Source organism: Sporobolomyces salmoneus (assembly GCF_050403485.1).
Source record: "Sporobolomyces salmoneus JCM6883 DNA, S_salmoneus_JCM6883_v1_ctg12, whole genome shotgun sequence".
Lineage (NCBI taxonomy): Eukaryota > Fungi > Basidiomycota > Microbotryomycetes > Sporidiobolales > Sporidiobolaceae > Sporobolomyces > Sporobolomyces salmoneus.
The window spans coordinates 345944-360651 of NW_027481151.1; the positions used below are offsets into that span (position 1 = coordinate 345944).

At 50.0% G+C, this 14708-nt stretch overlaps 5 protein-coding genes across 5 annotated transcripts; 2 read left to right on the plus strand and 3 right to left on the minus strand.

Annotated features, from left to right (window-relative positions):
• Nucleotides 1–1641: 1641 nt before the first annotated feature.
• Nucleotides 1642–5411, plus strand: JCM6883_004770 (uncharacterized protein; the record flags this gene model as incomplete). The annotated part of the gene is made up of 14 exons (XM_076630855.1): nucleotides 1642–2262; nucleotides 2340–2493; nucleotides 2557–2799; nucleotides 2858–3034; nucleotides 3089–3228; nucleotides 3294–3537; nucleotides 3604–3680; nucleotides 3742–3797; nucleotides 3872–4131; nucleotides 4200–4427; nucleotides 4492–4565; nucleotides 4640–4712; nucleotides 4782–4876; nucleotides 4953–5411. The coding sequence occupies 14 exons, from the start codon at nucleotides 1642–1644 to the stop codon at nucleotides 5409–5411; spliced, it is 2901 nt and encodes a 966-aa protein (XP_076489279.1).
• Nucleotides 5412–5641: 230 nt separating this feature from the next.
• HSP60 (chaperone ATPase HSP60) lies at nucleotides 5642–7617 on the minus strand (the record flags this gene model as incomplete). The annotated part of the gene is made up of 5 exons (XM_076630856.1): nucleotides 5642–5792; nucleotides 5863–7146; nucleotides 7206–7276; nucleotides 7338–7469; nucleotides 7531–7617. The coding sequence occupies 5 exons, from the start codon at nucleotides 7615–7617 to the stop codon at nucleotides 5642–5644; spliced, it is 1725 nt and encodes a 574-aa protein (XP_076489280.1).
• A 137-nt stretch (nucleotides 7618–7754) lies between these two features.
• Nucleotides 7755–8306, plus strand: HSP10 (Hsp10p; the record flags this gene model as incomplete). Its single annotated transcript, XM_076630857.1, has 4 exons — nucleotides 7755–7757; nucleotides 7852–7932; nucleotides 8005–8190; nucleotides 8256–8306. 4 exons carry the CDS (start codon nucleotides 7755–7757, stop codon nucleotides 8304–8306), a joined length of 321 nt encoding a protein of 106 aa, XP_076489281.1.
• Nucleotides 8307–8999: 693 nt separating this feature from the next.
• On the minus strand, nucleotides 9000–10728 carry JCM6883_004773 (Mo25 family protein; the record flags this gene model as incomplete). Its single annotated transcript, XM_076630858.1, has 10 exons — nucleotides 9000–9041; nucleotides 9112–9231; nucleotides 9295–9504; nucleotides 9564–9623; nucleotides 9688–9760; nucleotides 9833–9928; nucleotides 9992–10110; nucleotides 10179–10282; nucleotides 10362–10422; nucleotides 10609–10728. The coding sequence occupies 10 exons, from the start codon at nucleotides 10726–10728 to the stop codon at nucleotides 9000–9002; spliced, it is 1005 nt and encodes a 334-aa protein (XP_076489282.1).
• Nucleotides 10729–11328: 600 nt separating this feature from the next.
• JCM6883_004774 (uncharacterized protein) lies at nucleotides 11329–14466 on the minus strand (the record flags this gene model as incomplete). Its single annotated transcript, XM_076630859.1, has 4 exons — nucleotides 11329–11453; nucleotides 11551–13881; nucleotides 13972–14016; nucleotides 14136–14466. 4 exons carry the CDS (start codon nucleotides 14464–14466, stop codon nucleotides 11329–11331), a joined length of 2832 nt encoding a protein of 943 aa, XP_076489283.1.
• Between the last annotated feature and the right edge of the window lie 242 nt (nucleotides 14467–14708).

Sequence of the window (14708 nt, forward strand, 5' to 3'; positions counted from 1 at the left end):
GTACGGCTAATCTAGGAAGGATAGAAGGCGTGCGTACCTCGAGTCGATACCTCGTAAGCTAGCCGACCTAGTCCGCATTCAGGAACGAGCACCTTTCTCCCTTCCGTTGTTGCGCCTTTCTTTGCGAGAGCTTCTAGGATCGGAGGAAACAGCGCTTCCTTATCGCTTCCGCCTTCCTCACTTCAATCTCGTACGAATTGCTTCAACGGTCTGTAGGCGAGAGGTTCTGCATCGCAAAGTGAGTCAGCCTCAAATATTGTTGAACGAAGGAACTCAAGCGAACCTCTACAACCCTTCCTTCCAACTCTCTTTCTTGAACCTACTCCTGAATCCATAAGGTATTCCTTTTTCTCTCGCCAGTACTAACCCAATCGCAGCGAGTTCATCCGTAACTTTGTATTTCAATTCGATAGCATCTTCTGAGACACTCTCCTCCATTCGAGTTGTTGACCTATCCTACGATGCCGCCTCAGCATACTCTCATACGCTAGGTATTTTTGATCTATCGAAAGTTGTTGATCGTGCGCGCAAGAGGTATATGATGAGACTGAGATTGAAAGGTTCGAGGGAAGTTCGAGGGAGGTTTGAGGGCAGCTGGAAGGGGTATACGACCGAGAAGAATCGAGATAGGCCGGATTCAGACCCTGTGCAGTCGGCAGAGTACGCGAGTCGGAAGTGAGAGGGTGAGAACTGCGACGAGAGAGAAGAGCGACAGAGTCGTGAGGAGGAACGGGACGACGACTGGTTTTAATGGTCGATTTGAAGGTATTGGTATATCGGGAGAACGAGGTGTGTGTAGCAAAGAGCGGAAATTCTCCCGAAGCCCGATGATACCGAGACGAGATCAGAGATGGAGAGGATTAAACTTCGCGGTCTCGCCTTCCGAATCACTCAACGCGGTACCAGCTTCGTCGGAATCTCCAGTGGTTGGAACTGCACTCTCGGTATCCTAAGGAGCTGAATGAACCTTCCTTTAGCTTTCAGGAGATAATACGAGAGAGGGGAAGGTGAGCAGACTCAACCTTTACACCGACTAGGGATCAAGTCCGGGGGAGCTGAAACTGACTCCTACATCCTCTCGGATGAGCCATCATTAGATCCCAATAGTTGGATTGGCATGGGTACTGCTGAAGTTGACGAAGGAGATGTACTCGGGAAGAGGGGGTTCTTGCACTACTTGTGTCTCCTCGAATCCAGTTTCTTGTAGGCTGTGATAGATCTTGATATTCTGTTGAACTAGTTGGAGTGAGCGAGATGAACCAGCTGTTGAGGAGGAAGGAGAGGGAGGTCAGGTGGGGAATAGCTGACTCTCGATTAGATGATCGACGACGGAGTCTCGCTCCGGAGGGACGGGCCCTAGAGATAGGACTGTGGTGAAGGTGGAGTCGTATAGAATACGGGCGAAGGAAGAGGGAGGAAAGTTTGTTCGATGCGAAGTTGGCTTCTCCCGACCTCTCTCCTCTTACATCACCTCTCGATCTCGTCCCATCTCCTCAAACCACTGTTCAACGAATCTATCAACCACAAACCCATCCAGACCGCCATTTCGCTCCCTCTTCCTCACTCCAACTCCATTTCCTAATCTCAACCTTTCGTCTTTGAACTCTTCGAATCCATTCATCCTCTTCTGCTGCCGACACGATGGCGAAAAGGAGCAGGACTTCTCAGGAATCAGACGATCCAGCAGAATCAGCGTTAGCCCCCCCTCGAAAGCGTCAGGCTTCATCTTCAACTCGAACTCGCTCTCGTCGCTCTACTCGTCGAAATTCTGCCAGAGATTCAGTAATTCCCGCCACCGAAGAAGAAGATGAAGAAGAAGAAGATGAAGAAGAAGAGGAGGAGGAGGCGCCTTCACCATCTCGAAGCCGTCGAGCTTCAAGTTCTTCCTCATCCCGCCCGTCTCGATCATCACGAAGAAGCTCTCGTCGAATCTCCGGAACACCAGCAACCGAAGACGACGAAGAAGGAGGAGGAGAAGCAGTACCCTGGAGCATTGCAGTCGAATCGGTCGAACGCCAAAAAGGTAACTCGCGACTCGGCTTGCTGATTAAACAACATTTGATTACTTGGACGATCACACCGCCAGAAGGAAGGGGTTCTTTCGTATTGACGGAGGACATTACGGAATTGGTCAGAGCAGCTACCAGTGCTTCAGGATCGCAAAAAATCAAAAGAGAGGCTTTGCAAAAACGTCGAATCGATGTCTATCAAGTGATCGAAAGGCTGGGAAAGAACGATGGAATCGAAGCGGTGAAGGCAGCTGTGAGTCTTTCTCAACCGCGTATCTAGAAATCCAGCTGATGATATTCCGTCGTTCTCTCAATCTTCCATTTCTTCAGATTGAAGAAACCCTCGTAGACACGACCTTTATTTCAGGTTATGATGCTCCTTTACGTCTACCTCGACTAGCTACGCGCGAAGATACGAACGCACGAGTACTTTACTTTGGTGAAGTCAAAATGGAAATTCATTCTTCAATGTTCATTCCTAATCGTGAGTCGTTTTTCTTTCTCCAGGATACCGCATTTCGCTGAGTCACGCGTACTGTTGTTGCAGTTCCTAATAACACTCTCGACGACGTTCTCGAAGGTGTCGACCCTTCACTCGCTATCGACTGGAAGAATACGATTGAAGAATTACAAGATTTGCATCAGAAGCAAGCGTATCTATTGATTTTAGATACTGCGATCAAATTGGATGAAGGTTATCGTCGACGTCTGTTGGCCGCCCCTTCCAGTACTAAACGAATGAGTGATTTGAAGGAAAAGTTACACGAGTTTTGCTACGGAGGAAGAACGAGTGCGTTTCCCTTTCTTTTCTCCTGCGCTTCGGATGCGCTGACGTTGTCGTCGCACAGGTTCCTACACGCTACGAACATCAGATAGAATATCAGGTGGAAAATCGAAAGACGGAGCCGATTGTTGGCTCGTCAGAGTTGGAGTCACGGGATCGAGCTTGAACAATCCCCAAAACCGCGAAACTGTATCTGCTCCATTCTCCCTGAGTGATTGGATCGCTCAAAAGAACGATCCTAGTACGTTTGAGAAAGCTGGACGAGATCTAGAAATCGAGGTGGCGAGTCTTATAGCTGAGGCGAATGAAGCAGAAGATGGAATGGGGATTGATGAGTTCAAAAGGAGATTGGATGCACTTCTACCGTGTGATCAAGCTGCACCTAGGAGGGGATCGGCTCCGGGAGTCAACGAACAACCACATCGACCTTTAGCGGTAAGTTTCTGCTCTCCTAGCTCTTCTTTTCAGAACTAAAACGCTCACTTGCTCGCTCGCTACAGGCTTGGCGGCTACGTCAAGCACTCTTGAACGCAACCAAGTCGAACTCGGAACGAGCACCTCTCCCGACGGCCGATCCCTCGTTCGAACCCATTTTCGAAGGTCTCACCAATCGAGCCGTTCAACCTCACCCAACGAACTCGGAACAAGTTGTCGTAATCGACGGTTACACTTCCGAAGTAATTCTCGTCACCGGTAAAAAGAAAATACAAAATGAGGCTTCTCGCGAGGCTACGAAAGGCTCTCGTAAGTCAACCTTCTTCCTTTTCCCATCACTGTCCTGCGAATCTCATCCATTCTTTTCTTCTGTAGGAAATCCAATCTCGATAGATCACGTTTCTCAAGTCAGGCTTGAGGTTGACGACAAAGGAAAAGTTGTCGTCGGCTTCGTAAGCTCTTTCATTCTCGTAACTGGTCAATGCTGAACTGATCTCTGGTTGTCCTGTTCAGCATTCGCTTGACAATATGGTCGTCACTTCTCCTTTGCTCAACTCGTTAAAACATAGGTAAGCCCTACCCTCCTGTACTCCAATTCTTCGTTCGAACGGAATTTTCTCATTTTCATTTCTTCTTGGTTCAGGTACCCTCTACCTATCTTCTACTCTTCTCTCGCCATCATCGCTAGCGGTCAAAATCTCCCATATCTCTCCGAAGATCAATCGCAGTTCGAAATTATCAATAGAATCGTCAAGATCATCGACGAGTCCTACCGGATTTGGCCGATAGCCTGTCCTCACTCAGAGCGAAAACTTCAAGCGGCAGAAGTCATCGTAGGGAGTGATGATTACGTTCGAGAGGTTTGCACGATGTTGGGCGCGGTGGTACCTGAATCGACGAAAGGTAAGTCTCTCCATCTTTCGAGTGTTTGCTCGAAGAGAGGTAACAGTCTTCGGTTGATTTCATTCTAGCGTACCCAACTGGTCAAGAATACAGGAACGCTATCGCGCGTGCATCTGCCGAAGTCCAAAACGAAGTTGAAGAAATAATGCGAAAGAACAACGTCGCTGAAGATTTTCAAGGCTATCTCAAACCCGAAACCGGCCTTACAACTTCTAGACCTTCCTACTATGAGTTCATTCCTGTGGATCCAGTAGTGATTGAAAACATCAAGAAGGTCGGCAAAAGGTTCATGGAAGGTGAGTTTTTTTCGATATATCCTCTTTTAACTATTCGAGGGGCTGACGAGCTCGTGTCACCCAGATGCTGCGGATCTAAAGATCACCTTGGTCTTGAACGAGGACAAGATCCCTGCGATCGATATGAATGGTAAAGATGTAAGCGATAAACTTTCCTCTCCTTTTTCATCTCTTTCTTCGGGATACTTTACTAACACAATCTACGAATACAGAGTGCGGAAGATATTGCTCGTGCCTGCTTGCTTGTCTCGAAATCCACCAAGCTGGTAGGAACTCCCGTCACACGTAAGTCAACATTCCAATTTCGAGTGAGATCGCAACTAGGAAACTGATTCTCGTTTCTCCTTTCTGCAGCTCACGAAGTTTACGGACTGTTACTAGCGCAAAACATCGTGCGTGCTTCCGAAGCTCGCAAAGATTCGGAGGTAGAGATCGATGGTCTCATTCTCGTGAGACTTTCTCTCTTTCTCCGTTTGCGAATTTTCGTCATTGACTTGACCAACGATGGTTGTATCTGCTGAACAGACTTCGGGACATCTTCCCTCTCTTCCCTTCATCTCTCCCGTCCAAAACAAAGGACCTCTCCGACTCTCCCCCTCTCGACGAAATCACCTTCTCGACGGCTACTATGCTGGTTTCACCAACACAGACCCGAGTACGATGTCGCTGTCAGACTACGACGGAACCCCTTCTTTCTGGATTGACGCCTGGGTCTTGAATTCAAGTTTACGTGGAGACGACTCAGAAATTAGGGGACAACTCGAAGCGCTAGTTAACTCCGCGAGGTCTTTCATGGCGGCAAGGGGTGCAGGAATGAGGTGGTTACTAAAGAATGAATGGAGTGCAGAGGAAGAAGAAAGATTTGGAGCGTTCTTCGAGAAGTTGAAGACCTGGGAAGATTTATTCGAAGGAAATCGCAAGAAGAGTCGAAGAATTAAGGAATTGAATAGCCGAATCGCTTGTAGCTCTCACTTTCGTAAATAGTTAAACCCTTCTTTCTCGCTCTCATTCATGGGAGACTACTGAAAATGCTGGCATTGCTCGTCATTCGGAAACGAATATACGAAATTCGAAAGAAAGAATAGATTGTCCATGAGCTACCAGTGTCATCGTCCCTATTCTCAGTGTTGGCAGGTTCAGGGAATGCCCTCCTCTTCATCGGATCAGGTTCGTCGTAAGGGAAGTATTCAGGCAAGAAGAGTTGATTTTTTGTTTCAGAACATTCCTCCTCCCATACCTCCAGGCATTGAGGGTCCCGAAGAACTCTTCTCTTCAGGGGCATCGACGACACAAGCCTCGGTAGTGAAGAGGAGGGAAGCGACACCGGCGGCGTTGATGAGCGATTGACGAACAATCTTCAAGGGACTGCACAAACGAAACGAAGACGAGTCAATAATCTATTCATTGTGTATATGGGGAGAGAGTATAGACTTACTCAAGGATACCAGCCTTGATCATGTCGGTATATTCTCCCTTTGCGGCGTCGTATCCAACGTTGAAGTCCTTTCCGTGCTTCTCGAGGAGGGTACCGACAACGACCGAACCTTCTTCACCAGCGTTCTCGGCGATCGTACGAGCGGGCTTCGTGAGAGCCGATCGGATGATGTTAATACCGAGTTTGCGGTCGAAGAGGTTGTCGTGAGCGACATCATCGAGAATGAGGGAAGCCTTGAGGAGAGCAGTTCCTCCTCCGGGAACGATACCTTCTTCAACGGCAGCCCTCGTGGCGTTGAGAGCATCATCATAACGATCCTTCTTCTCTCCGACCTCGACTTCGGAAGATCCTCCAACTTTGATGACGGCGACACCTCCCGAGAGCTTCGCGAGACGTTCTTGAAGCTTCGTTCGGTCGTAGTCCGAAGTAGCAGAATCTTGCATAGCCGATCGGATTTGTTCACATCGTTCTTGAATCATCGACTTTTCTCCAGTTCCGTTCAACAAGATCGTGTCCTCCTTCGTAATCGTGACGGATCCAGTCGAACCGAGCATGTCGGGGGTAAGTTTCTCGAGTTTGATGTCGAGTTCGTCGGTGAAGACGGTCGAACCAGTAAGGATCGCGAGATCTCCGAGGATCGATTTACGGTTGTCTCCGAACCCGGGAGCCTTGACGGCGGCGACTTGAAGTTGACCACGGAGCTTGTTGAGGATACAAGCGGCGAGGGCCTCACCGTCGATGTCTTCAGCGATGATTAAAAGAGGTCGGCGAGCTTGAGCGGCGGTTTCGAGAGCGGGGAGGATATCTTGAATGAGAGAGATCTTCTTCTCGGAGAGGAGGATGAGGGGTTTCTCGAAGTCGGTGCGTTGAGACTTGACGTCGGTAACGAAGTAAGGAGAGATGTAACCTCGGTCGAATCGCATTCCTTCCGTAACTTCAATCTCGTCCTCGATCGTCTTTCCTTCCTTGACCGTGATGACACCTTCCTTGCCAACCTTCTCCATAGCTTGAGCGATCAATCCACCGACGTGAACGTCTCCGTTGGCAGAGATGGTAGCGACTTGAGCGATTTCTTCCGAAGTCGTGATCGCGCGCTTGTTTTGTTCGAGGAATTTGAGGACGGCGTCGACGGCAGCTTGGGATCCTCGTCGGAGGTCCATGGGGTTGCATCCAGCAGCGACGTTCTTGACTCCCTCCGAGTAGATCGCACGAGCGAGAACGGTGGCGGTCGTAGTTCCGTCTCCAGCTTCCTCGTTAGCCTTGGAAGCAACATCTTGGATGAGACTATGGCACTCTCGACTCGTTAGCTTCACCCTGAAGAGAAAGCAATGAGGTAGACTTGCCGAGCTCCCAAGTTTTCGAATTTGTCCTTCAACACGATCGATTTCGCAACCGTAACACCATCTTTCGTGATCTGTGACATAGGTCTACCTCAGCTAGTCATCACGGGTTGGCTCAAGTAGAGAACCACTCACCTTAGGACCCCCGAAAGGTTGTTCGATAATGACATTTCGTCCTTTGGGACCAAGAGTGACCGATACAGCCTTGGCGAGGATGTCTACACCGGCGAGAAGTTGTTGCCTTCCTTGGTTACCGAATGCGAGTTCCTACAGAGCGGAGTAAAGGTAAGCCGATGAAGGGGAGATGAGGGAGAGAATGCAACTTTACCTTGTGAGCGAATCGGCGGGCGGTAAGGGAAGCAGTGGCTTGGGGAACAGCTCGGCGGACAGTAGAAGTCGTAGTTGAGCGAAGCATCTTGGATCGAGTGTAGAGGGAGGGGGGAAGAGGAGAAGAAAGCAGAAAAGTTCGGGAATATTCTCTCGGGAACTCGACACTCCGAACCTCGTTGCTCTACGGCTCTTTTCGTCTACTAATCCTATTCCATACTCAGAATGGTGAGTGCGCTTGAGCTCCCTTGTTCCGGATACTCTGATCGCTCATAACTTTCTCCCTCTTTCTCCCCGATCTCTCCATCTCTCCTCCATCTAGTCTGCTCTCTCGATCAAGTCTATCAAATCCCTTGCTCCTCTCCTTGACCGAGTTCTCGTTCAACGTGCCAAGGTCGTCGAGGTACGTCCCCTCTTACTCTTCCTCTTCTCTTTCGCGTTTACTCAACTTTCCGTCTCCACCTGCTTCCTGTAGAAAACCGCTTCGGGTCTCTTCCTTCCTTCGCAAGCTTCCTCGCAACCCCCTCCCGAAGGTACCGTCCTCGCAGTCGGTCCCGGTGCTCCTGGACGGGATGGAACGATCGTTCCTCCGAGCGTAAAGGAGGGAGATCGAGTTGTCTTGCCCGGGTTCGGAGGTCTGCCTATCAAGGTTGGAGAGGAGGTAAAGCCCTTGCCGCTGTTCTCTCCCTAGTTGCTTTGAAACTGACGAAGATGCTCGGTAAATAGGAATTCCACATTTTCAGAGATTCGGAAATCATCGCCAAGCTCAACGAGTAAAGCGTTCATGGGCAGGAGGACATGTAAAAGGAGACAACTAAGGGTTATAAGGAGTGCACTTTTTCGCAACATTCACCATTCTTCAGTAATTTCAGCAAACCAAAACTTCATCCACGTTCAATCCCTCTGTCTGCTTTTGGCGAGACGTATCAGGGAGTGCAGCCATCGCATACTGTCTGTATCGCCACTGATACTTGTCGTTCTCGTTGAAAGGTCGAAGTCTCCGACTGATCGGGTCTTGTTCCCAAAAGAGCAGAGAAGCAGCGATCTCACGATCTCACGGTTTGTCATCATCGCGACGTCTATGGTCAGTGCAAATAACGAAAGGAATCAATGCAAACATTTCAACTGTAAACAAGCACGAAAGATCAACGAAAAAGGGGTGGTTTTGAATGATTCGGGAAAGAAGCAAAACGACAAACGACTGAACGAAACGAAAGGTAGGGAGCTCAAACCGTGTATGGTGTTCAACGAGAATTAGGATAAATGGCGAACGAGATGCAAAAGGAATTCGAGAGAGAAATGCGAAAGCAAGCAAGAGTGGGAAGCAAAACGAAGATCGCGAGTAGTAAAAGTGTCCTTCTGAACGGAACAGGGTATAGAGTCGAACATGGTAACGAGATAGGGGTCACCAACTCGAGAGAACGGGTAGTAAGGTCGCTAACGGAATAGAGCCGTAGAGCTGTTCGTCGCTTAGAGTGCCTCGATCTGCTGTAGCAAGAAAGCTTTCTCGTCCTGATCTCGCAGTGTCACAGCGTCAGTCCATGGAGCAGGTCGGAGAGAGAGAATATGAGAGCCAACATACGTTGAACTGCTCGTCGTCTCGATCGGTATGGAAGTTCCTCAGGAAGATCAACAGCTTGTCCTTGTTTCTTCTCAAAATCGCTTCGATCTGTGGCGGCTTCTTCGGGTTCGCGACGAACACCTTCATAGCAGCAAATATTATCAGTGCCAGTCTCCCCCTAGATACCGTTGCGGAAGGGCTTACCTTGAAAACATGAAACGCTTCAAACTGAATATTCTTACTTCGATCCTTCAACAGATTCATCATGACCTTCAAATTCTCTTCGTTCGCGATATATCTCGTCATGACCTTGAAATTTGTTCGATCTAGTAAGATTTCGCCGAGGAGTTTGAGGGATTGTCGTTTCGTGACATAGTTTGAAGATTGAACGAGGAGTGAATAGTGGGAGAAGAACTATAGAGTTCGAGTCAGTACAGTTGAGGGTTATACGCGAGACAGGAAGTGAAGCGCACTCGATCATAGTTCTCGTCGAGATATTCCGCGACCATCGGTTTATGTCGAGTCAGGGTCTCCTGTATCCGACACATCGTCAGAGTCTGTCGCGTCGACAACAGTGTAGAGATGACAGAAGCCAACCTTGAAGTTCGCTTGAGCGTCACATGCGATTCCAAATGTCGTTTGTTCAATGTAATCGATGAAATTATAGAACCTGTTGGAACAAGACACATTACAGCTCAGTACTCGGAAATCCGTGCTGTGCGCTGAAATAGTCCGGACCCACTTATCACTGTATAACAGAGCCCTGGCTAATGGTTCATGTCTCAACATCGCTCTCAGAATCATTCCCGTATTGAGCGCAACATCCGCATTTTCGTAGCTAATCACCCGCTTTTGTCAGCAAACCCGAGTCGAGACACGATAGAACTATAGTACTGCTCACCCTTTCATGGCAGCAAAGATCGTCTCTTCTTCCGAGCTAAGATACTCGACTGTCGGCCAACGAGTTCCGATCTGTCTTCGCAAGAGGTTGTTGAAGATTTGCGAAACGTCTTTTCGAGCCTGTCCCGCCACGATTTTGGGTCAACTTCACAGACTGAGTACAGTGAGGGAAAGAGAAGACGACTGACCTCGAATTCGAACCGCCAAATGTGCAAAACCAAGAGTTGTAAAAGATCATTTGCGTAAACTTCTTGTGCCAGTTGAGCGATGATTTCCGGTTGAGGTGCAGTTTCTATGCGTCAAGATGCCTTCAACTCAGTATAATGCCGCTACCGGCGCAGACAATAGCTGAGAGAAGAGATAGTATTTACCTCCATCGCCATACAGGAGGATTTTCATCTGAAAGAGGTACTTTGAGATGTCTTCGCTAGCCTGTCATCGCAAGACGTAGTTCGTGAGCTTCCTGTCGCCTGCAATCCGTCTGCTGGAGGTTGAAAGAGCTCCCTCCCCCCGCGCCGACACCTTCGGATGAGGGCGAGATCACGACGTCCCTACATCCACTCGTCTTCGGTTCTCCTAGACTGACTGGGGAAAGCTAGGGCAGCAAGTCAAGCTCACCTTCTTCCTCGATTCGGGACCCGTGTTTGGATTATCCAACTTGGAGATCGCTTCTTTCGTAATCCTGACCAGTTCAGGCGGACTCTTGGTCTTTGAAGAACTCGATTTGAAGAAGTTCATCTTATATGTTGCAGTCCGCTACTGCCGAGTCGGAGAGGACGAGGAGACGTGGGAGAGGAGCGAGTGTTGAGAGACGTTTCGAATTCGAGAGCCTGGAGTGACGCGGTGCGTAGGGAGAGGAGGACCGTGAGACCGACTTGATGCGTTGCTGTCTGGAAGAGCTGCTGATGGAGCCGGACGGTTGTGATGTGAGGTGAAAGACCGAAAGTGATGTCCGATGTTGAAGACTGTTAACTCGCGAAGATCCCAAAGGTTTCGCAATTTAGAGTTCGCGCGCTCTCTTCTTGCGAATGAACTGTCGACACTGTAGAGAAAACAAGACTGCGTTGCGATTTGTATAGACGATTAAGCGAGCGGGAGTGTGGAATAAATGAAGGAACGATACAGCGAGAAAGATTTGCAAACGAAACAAGCACGGAGGCGAGGGAGATATATCCAGGGAAGACGACGAGACGAGGGAGAGAGCGTACGATGTATGGCGCAGTGGATAATGAAACAGACAAGGGAAGCGGAGCGGAAAATGTTGCGAAGTGTCGAAAGCGAAAATTGTACAATCCCTCCTCCAGTCTGCCTCCGTCTTCCTCTGTGCTGAAACGGACCCTAACTTATAACACACTCAGTCTCTGCCTCCTTGCGAGTCGGTCGATGATTCTTGCCCTTCGCTCCCCGTTCGCCTAACTTCTTGAGCTCTGTTAGTCGTTGCATCGCTCGTTTGTTCCCTTGGGCTGTCATCAGAGGGCGAGAATCAGCGACGAATCGAGGAGGAAGCAGAGACGATAGAGGAGAGAGGGGAGAGGAGGGAGGAAAGAGACAAGAACTTACCAGCTGCTCTCATGTACCATCTCTTCGCTTCTTCTCCATCCTGTTTGACTCCGATCCCTACTTCCGAGTAATATCCAACTGCATACTCCGCTTTCGCCAACCCTTTGTTCGCCGCCCTCCTCGCCCACAAGTAAGCCTCCGAATCGCTCTGTTTCAGAACTCCTTCACTCCCCGTCAAATACCATCCACTCAACGCCAACTCTGCTTCGGCGTCTCCTCGTTCCGCCGCTCGGGTGTACCACGCGATCGACCTCCGAGGATCGACGGGACACGTCAAAGATCCGTACTCGTAACAACAACCCAACTTGAACTGAGAAGGAGGGTAACCGTATTGAGCCGCTTGAGTGAAGAATTCCCTCGCTTGTCCGGGATCGAACGGTACGATTGTCGGTAGAGGTTGACCGGGAGGGGGAGTCGGATGACCTTGAGCCGCGGCGGCTTTCGAACCCAACGAAGCGGCGGCGACGGAAATCGGGGGAGGTTTTTCGTACAGTAGTCCCAACTCGTGCAGGGCGTGAGGGTTATCTTCGTCGGCTTGAGAAGCGGCTCTTCGAAGCCATGCGAGTGCTTCTTTCGGATTCCGTTGTTGTCCGAGTAAACCGTTGAGTAAGATCATTCCCAATTTATACATTCCTGCCGTGTCCCCTAACGCGCTCGCTTTCCGGTAGAACAAGACGGCCCTAGCGTGATCTCTTCGAGTTCCAGCTCCTACTTCGTTACAGACAGCTGTTCGATAAGTCGCGGCCGAATGATTCTGTTTCGAAGCTTGAACGTAGAGGTTGTACGCTTTCTCGTGATCGACTTGAAGTCCCAACGATCCGTTCCCGAGACAATTCGCGAGGAAGAATTGAGCGTCGGCGTAAGCAGGTTTCCCGAGTCCTCCGCCTTGAGTCGCTAACCGTTTGATGAGTTTGACCGGTTCGGCAAGAAGAGCGTCTCGATATTTCTTCGCAGTTTTCTCGTCGGCCGAAGAGGACGAGTTGATCTTCTTTGCCGCTTCGATGAGGTATTTCGCGAAATTGAATTGAGCTTCCGGATCTGGATCGGCTTTGATTCGTTGTCGGTATTCATCGACGCTCGCTTTCGTGATCGGAGGACCTGAAGAAGCGACACTCGAGACTGAGACGGCCGACCCGGAAGTAGGCTTTCGTCTCATACCACCTCCGGGAATGTTAAGGGAAGATTGACTTCGAGCGAGTGAACCTCCAGAAATCGAGTTGACTCCAAGGGAAGAAGCGCTCGAGATACCTCGGTTCATCTGACCGTACGGTCCAGCTTGACTTGGAGCAGCGAGACCTCCTCCTCCTCCTCCGGGGTCGAGTCCTAATTGACCAGTCGCTGCCGCGTAATAAGGGTTCGAAGCTGCCGCTTGTTGGTACGCCTCGTAGCCCCACGAAGCGTTGTTGTGAGAAGGATGAGGAGCGAACGAGGGTTGAGGTTGTTGGGGTTGTTGCTGGGAAGGGTAAGCGGAATAAGTCGATTGAGCATAAGTCGAAGAAGGATGAGGAGAACTCGAACGAGCGTATTGAGCAGGGATATTTTGCGAGGGATGTTCGGGAACCGAAGGAAAGTAGCCAGCTACGTTCGAGGGAGAGTCGTATGAAGGTTGAGAAGCGTAAGGTTGTTGAATCGAAGGGATAGAAGGTTTCGAGTAAACGTTTTGTTGAGGTTGTTGATAGCTCGACTCGGCGCCTCCTCCTCCTCGGTAAGCGTCGTCATACGGCAGATAACTTCCAACACTCGATCGACGACTCTCGTCGTTATAACCGTCGACACTTTGCGAATCGGCTCCCGCATAATTCCCTCCGTACGTTCTGTGACTCGAACCTGAATCCCTCCTCTCTCCTCCTCCATCTGCCGCCATCCAATTCTGCTGTAGTTGCTGTCCTTCGAGAGAATACACGCTCGTCGTCGTTTGTCCCCCTCTCCCCCGAATTTCCATCGCTCCATCAGATCCTCCTACCGTCGGTAAACTCCCGATACTGACTGGACTATCCCATCGTTTCTGTTGGTGTTGTTGCTGCTGTCTCTCTAGACTCCTTCGACTGTTCTCTCCAACGATCGAAGCAGGCGTTCCGCTGTTCGTTCTCCTTTGTTCGAATTTCATGTTTTCGAGACCGAGGTTGATGTCGTCCAATGAAGGTACCGGAGGAACGTCAGGAGCGTCGAAGGGAGAGAATGAAGAGTAACCAGCGCCGTCGTTGCTCCCGTTGTTGCTGCCGATGAGTCCAGGAGAAGCGGATTGAGGAGTTGAAGTGCCGTTGTTCAACGCGAGAGAAGGCGAGGAATGATTCTGTTGATTGTACAATCCGGGTGCACGAGGTGGTAAAACTACATCAAGCACTCGTGTCAGTCGAAACTCCTGGAGAGAAGGGAGGTCTTGAAAGGGAACCTCGGCACGAAGGAGAAATCTCAACTCACCTTGACCGATCGCACCCCATTGATTCCGACTGGGAGGTGCAGTACCTCTAGTAATAGCAGAAGGACTTCCAGGTCTATTGAGCGCGAGCAAGGAAGTCGGAGGTCAATTCGTTGAAGCGTGTTCCTCAAACCCTGTCATTTACCAATCCGCTATACGCTCGAACGGCCCCTGAGAGAGGATGGAGAGACTCCCCCTTCGTAGAACTTGTCGTCCATAGTTTGACTTCGATTTGGAGGTCCGCGAGTTCGAGCAGACGAACCCGAAATCGAACGTTGCGGAGGATCGTCAAGAGGAGGAGGTATAGGAGCGAATGAAGAGCTACTGCTAGTTGATGGATCGAGTATCGTTCCTCCTCCTCCAGACACAGGCGGGAGCATAGGATCGAAAGTGGGCGAGTCGGCTAAATTGGTCGAAGTCGAAGGGAAAGCGTTCGCAAGGTGAAGCGTCGGCACTGGGGAGATTGACCTTGCAATCCCGCCTGGTACTCCAAACATCGCTGATCGCTCTCACACTCAGGTCGTTCAAAGAGAAAAGTCGTCCGACTCCCTCGGCAGGTCTAAATTGCCAAGGTAGAGACGAAAAATAGCTAAACGCGGAGCCAACGAAAGAAAGGGGTTTCGCAGTGGGCAAAACCTACGATACCGAACTGAAACGACTGATTCGAACTTCGAAGACGTCCCGATTCCGACGGTGAGCCGACATCTGCCCGATGCAGAAGAACGGAAGAAAGGAAACG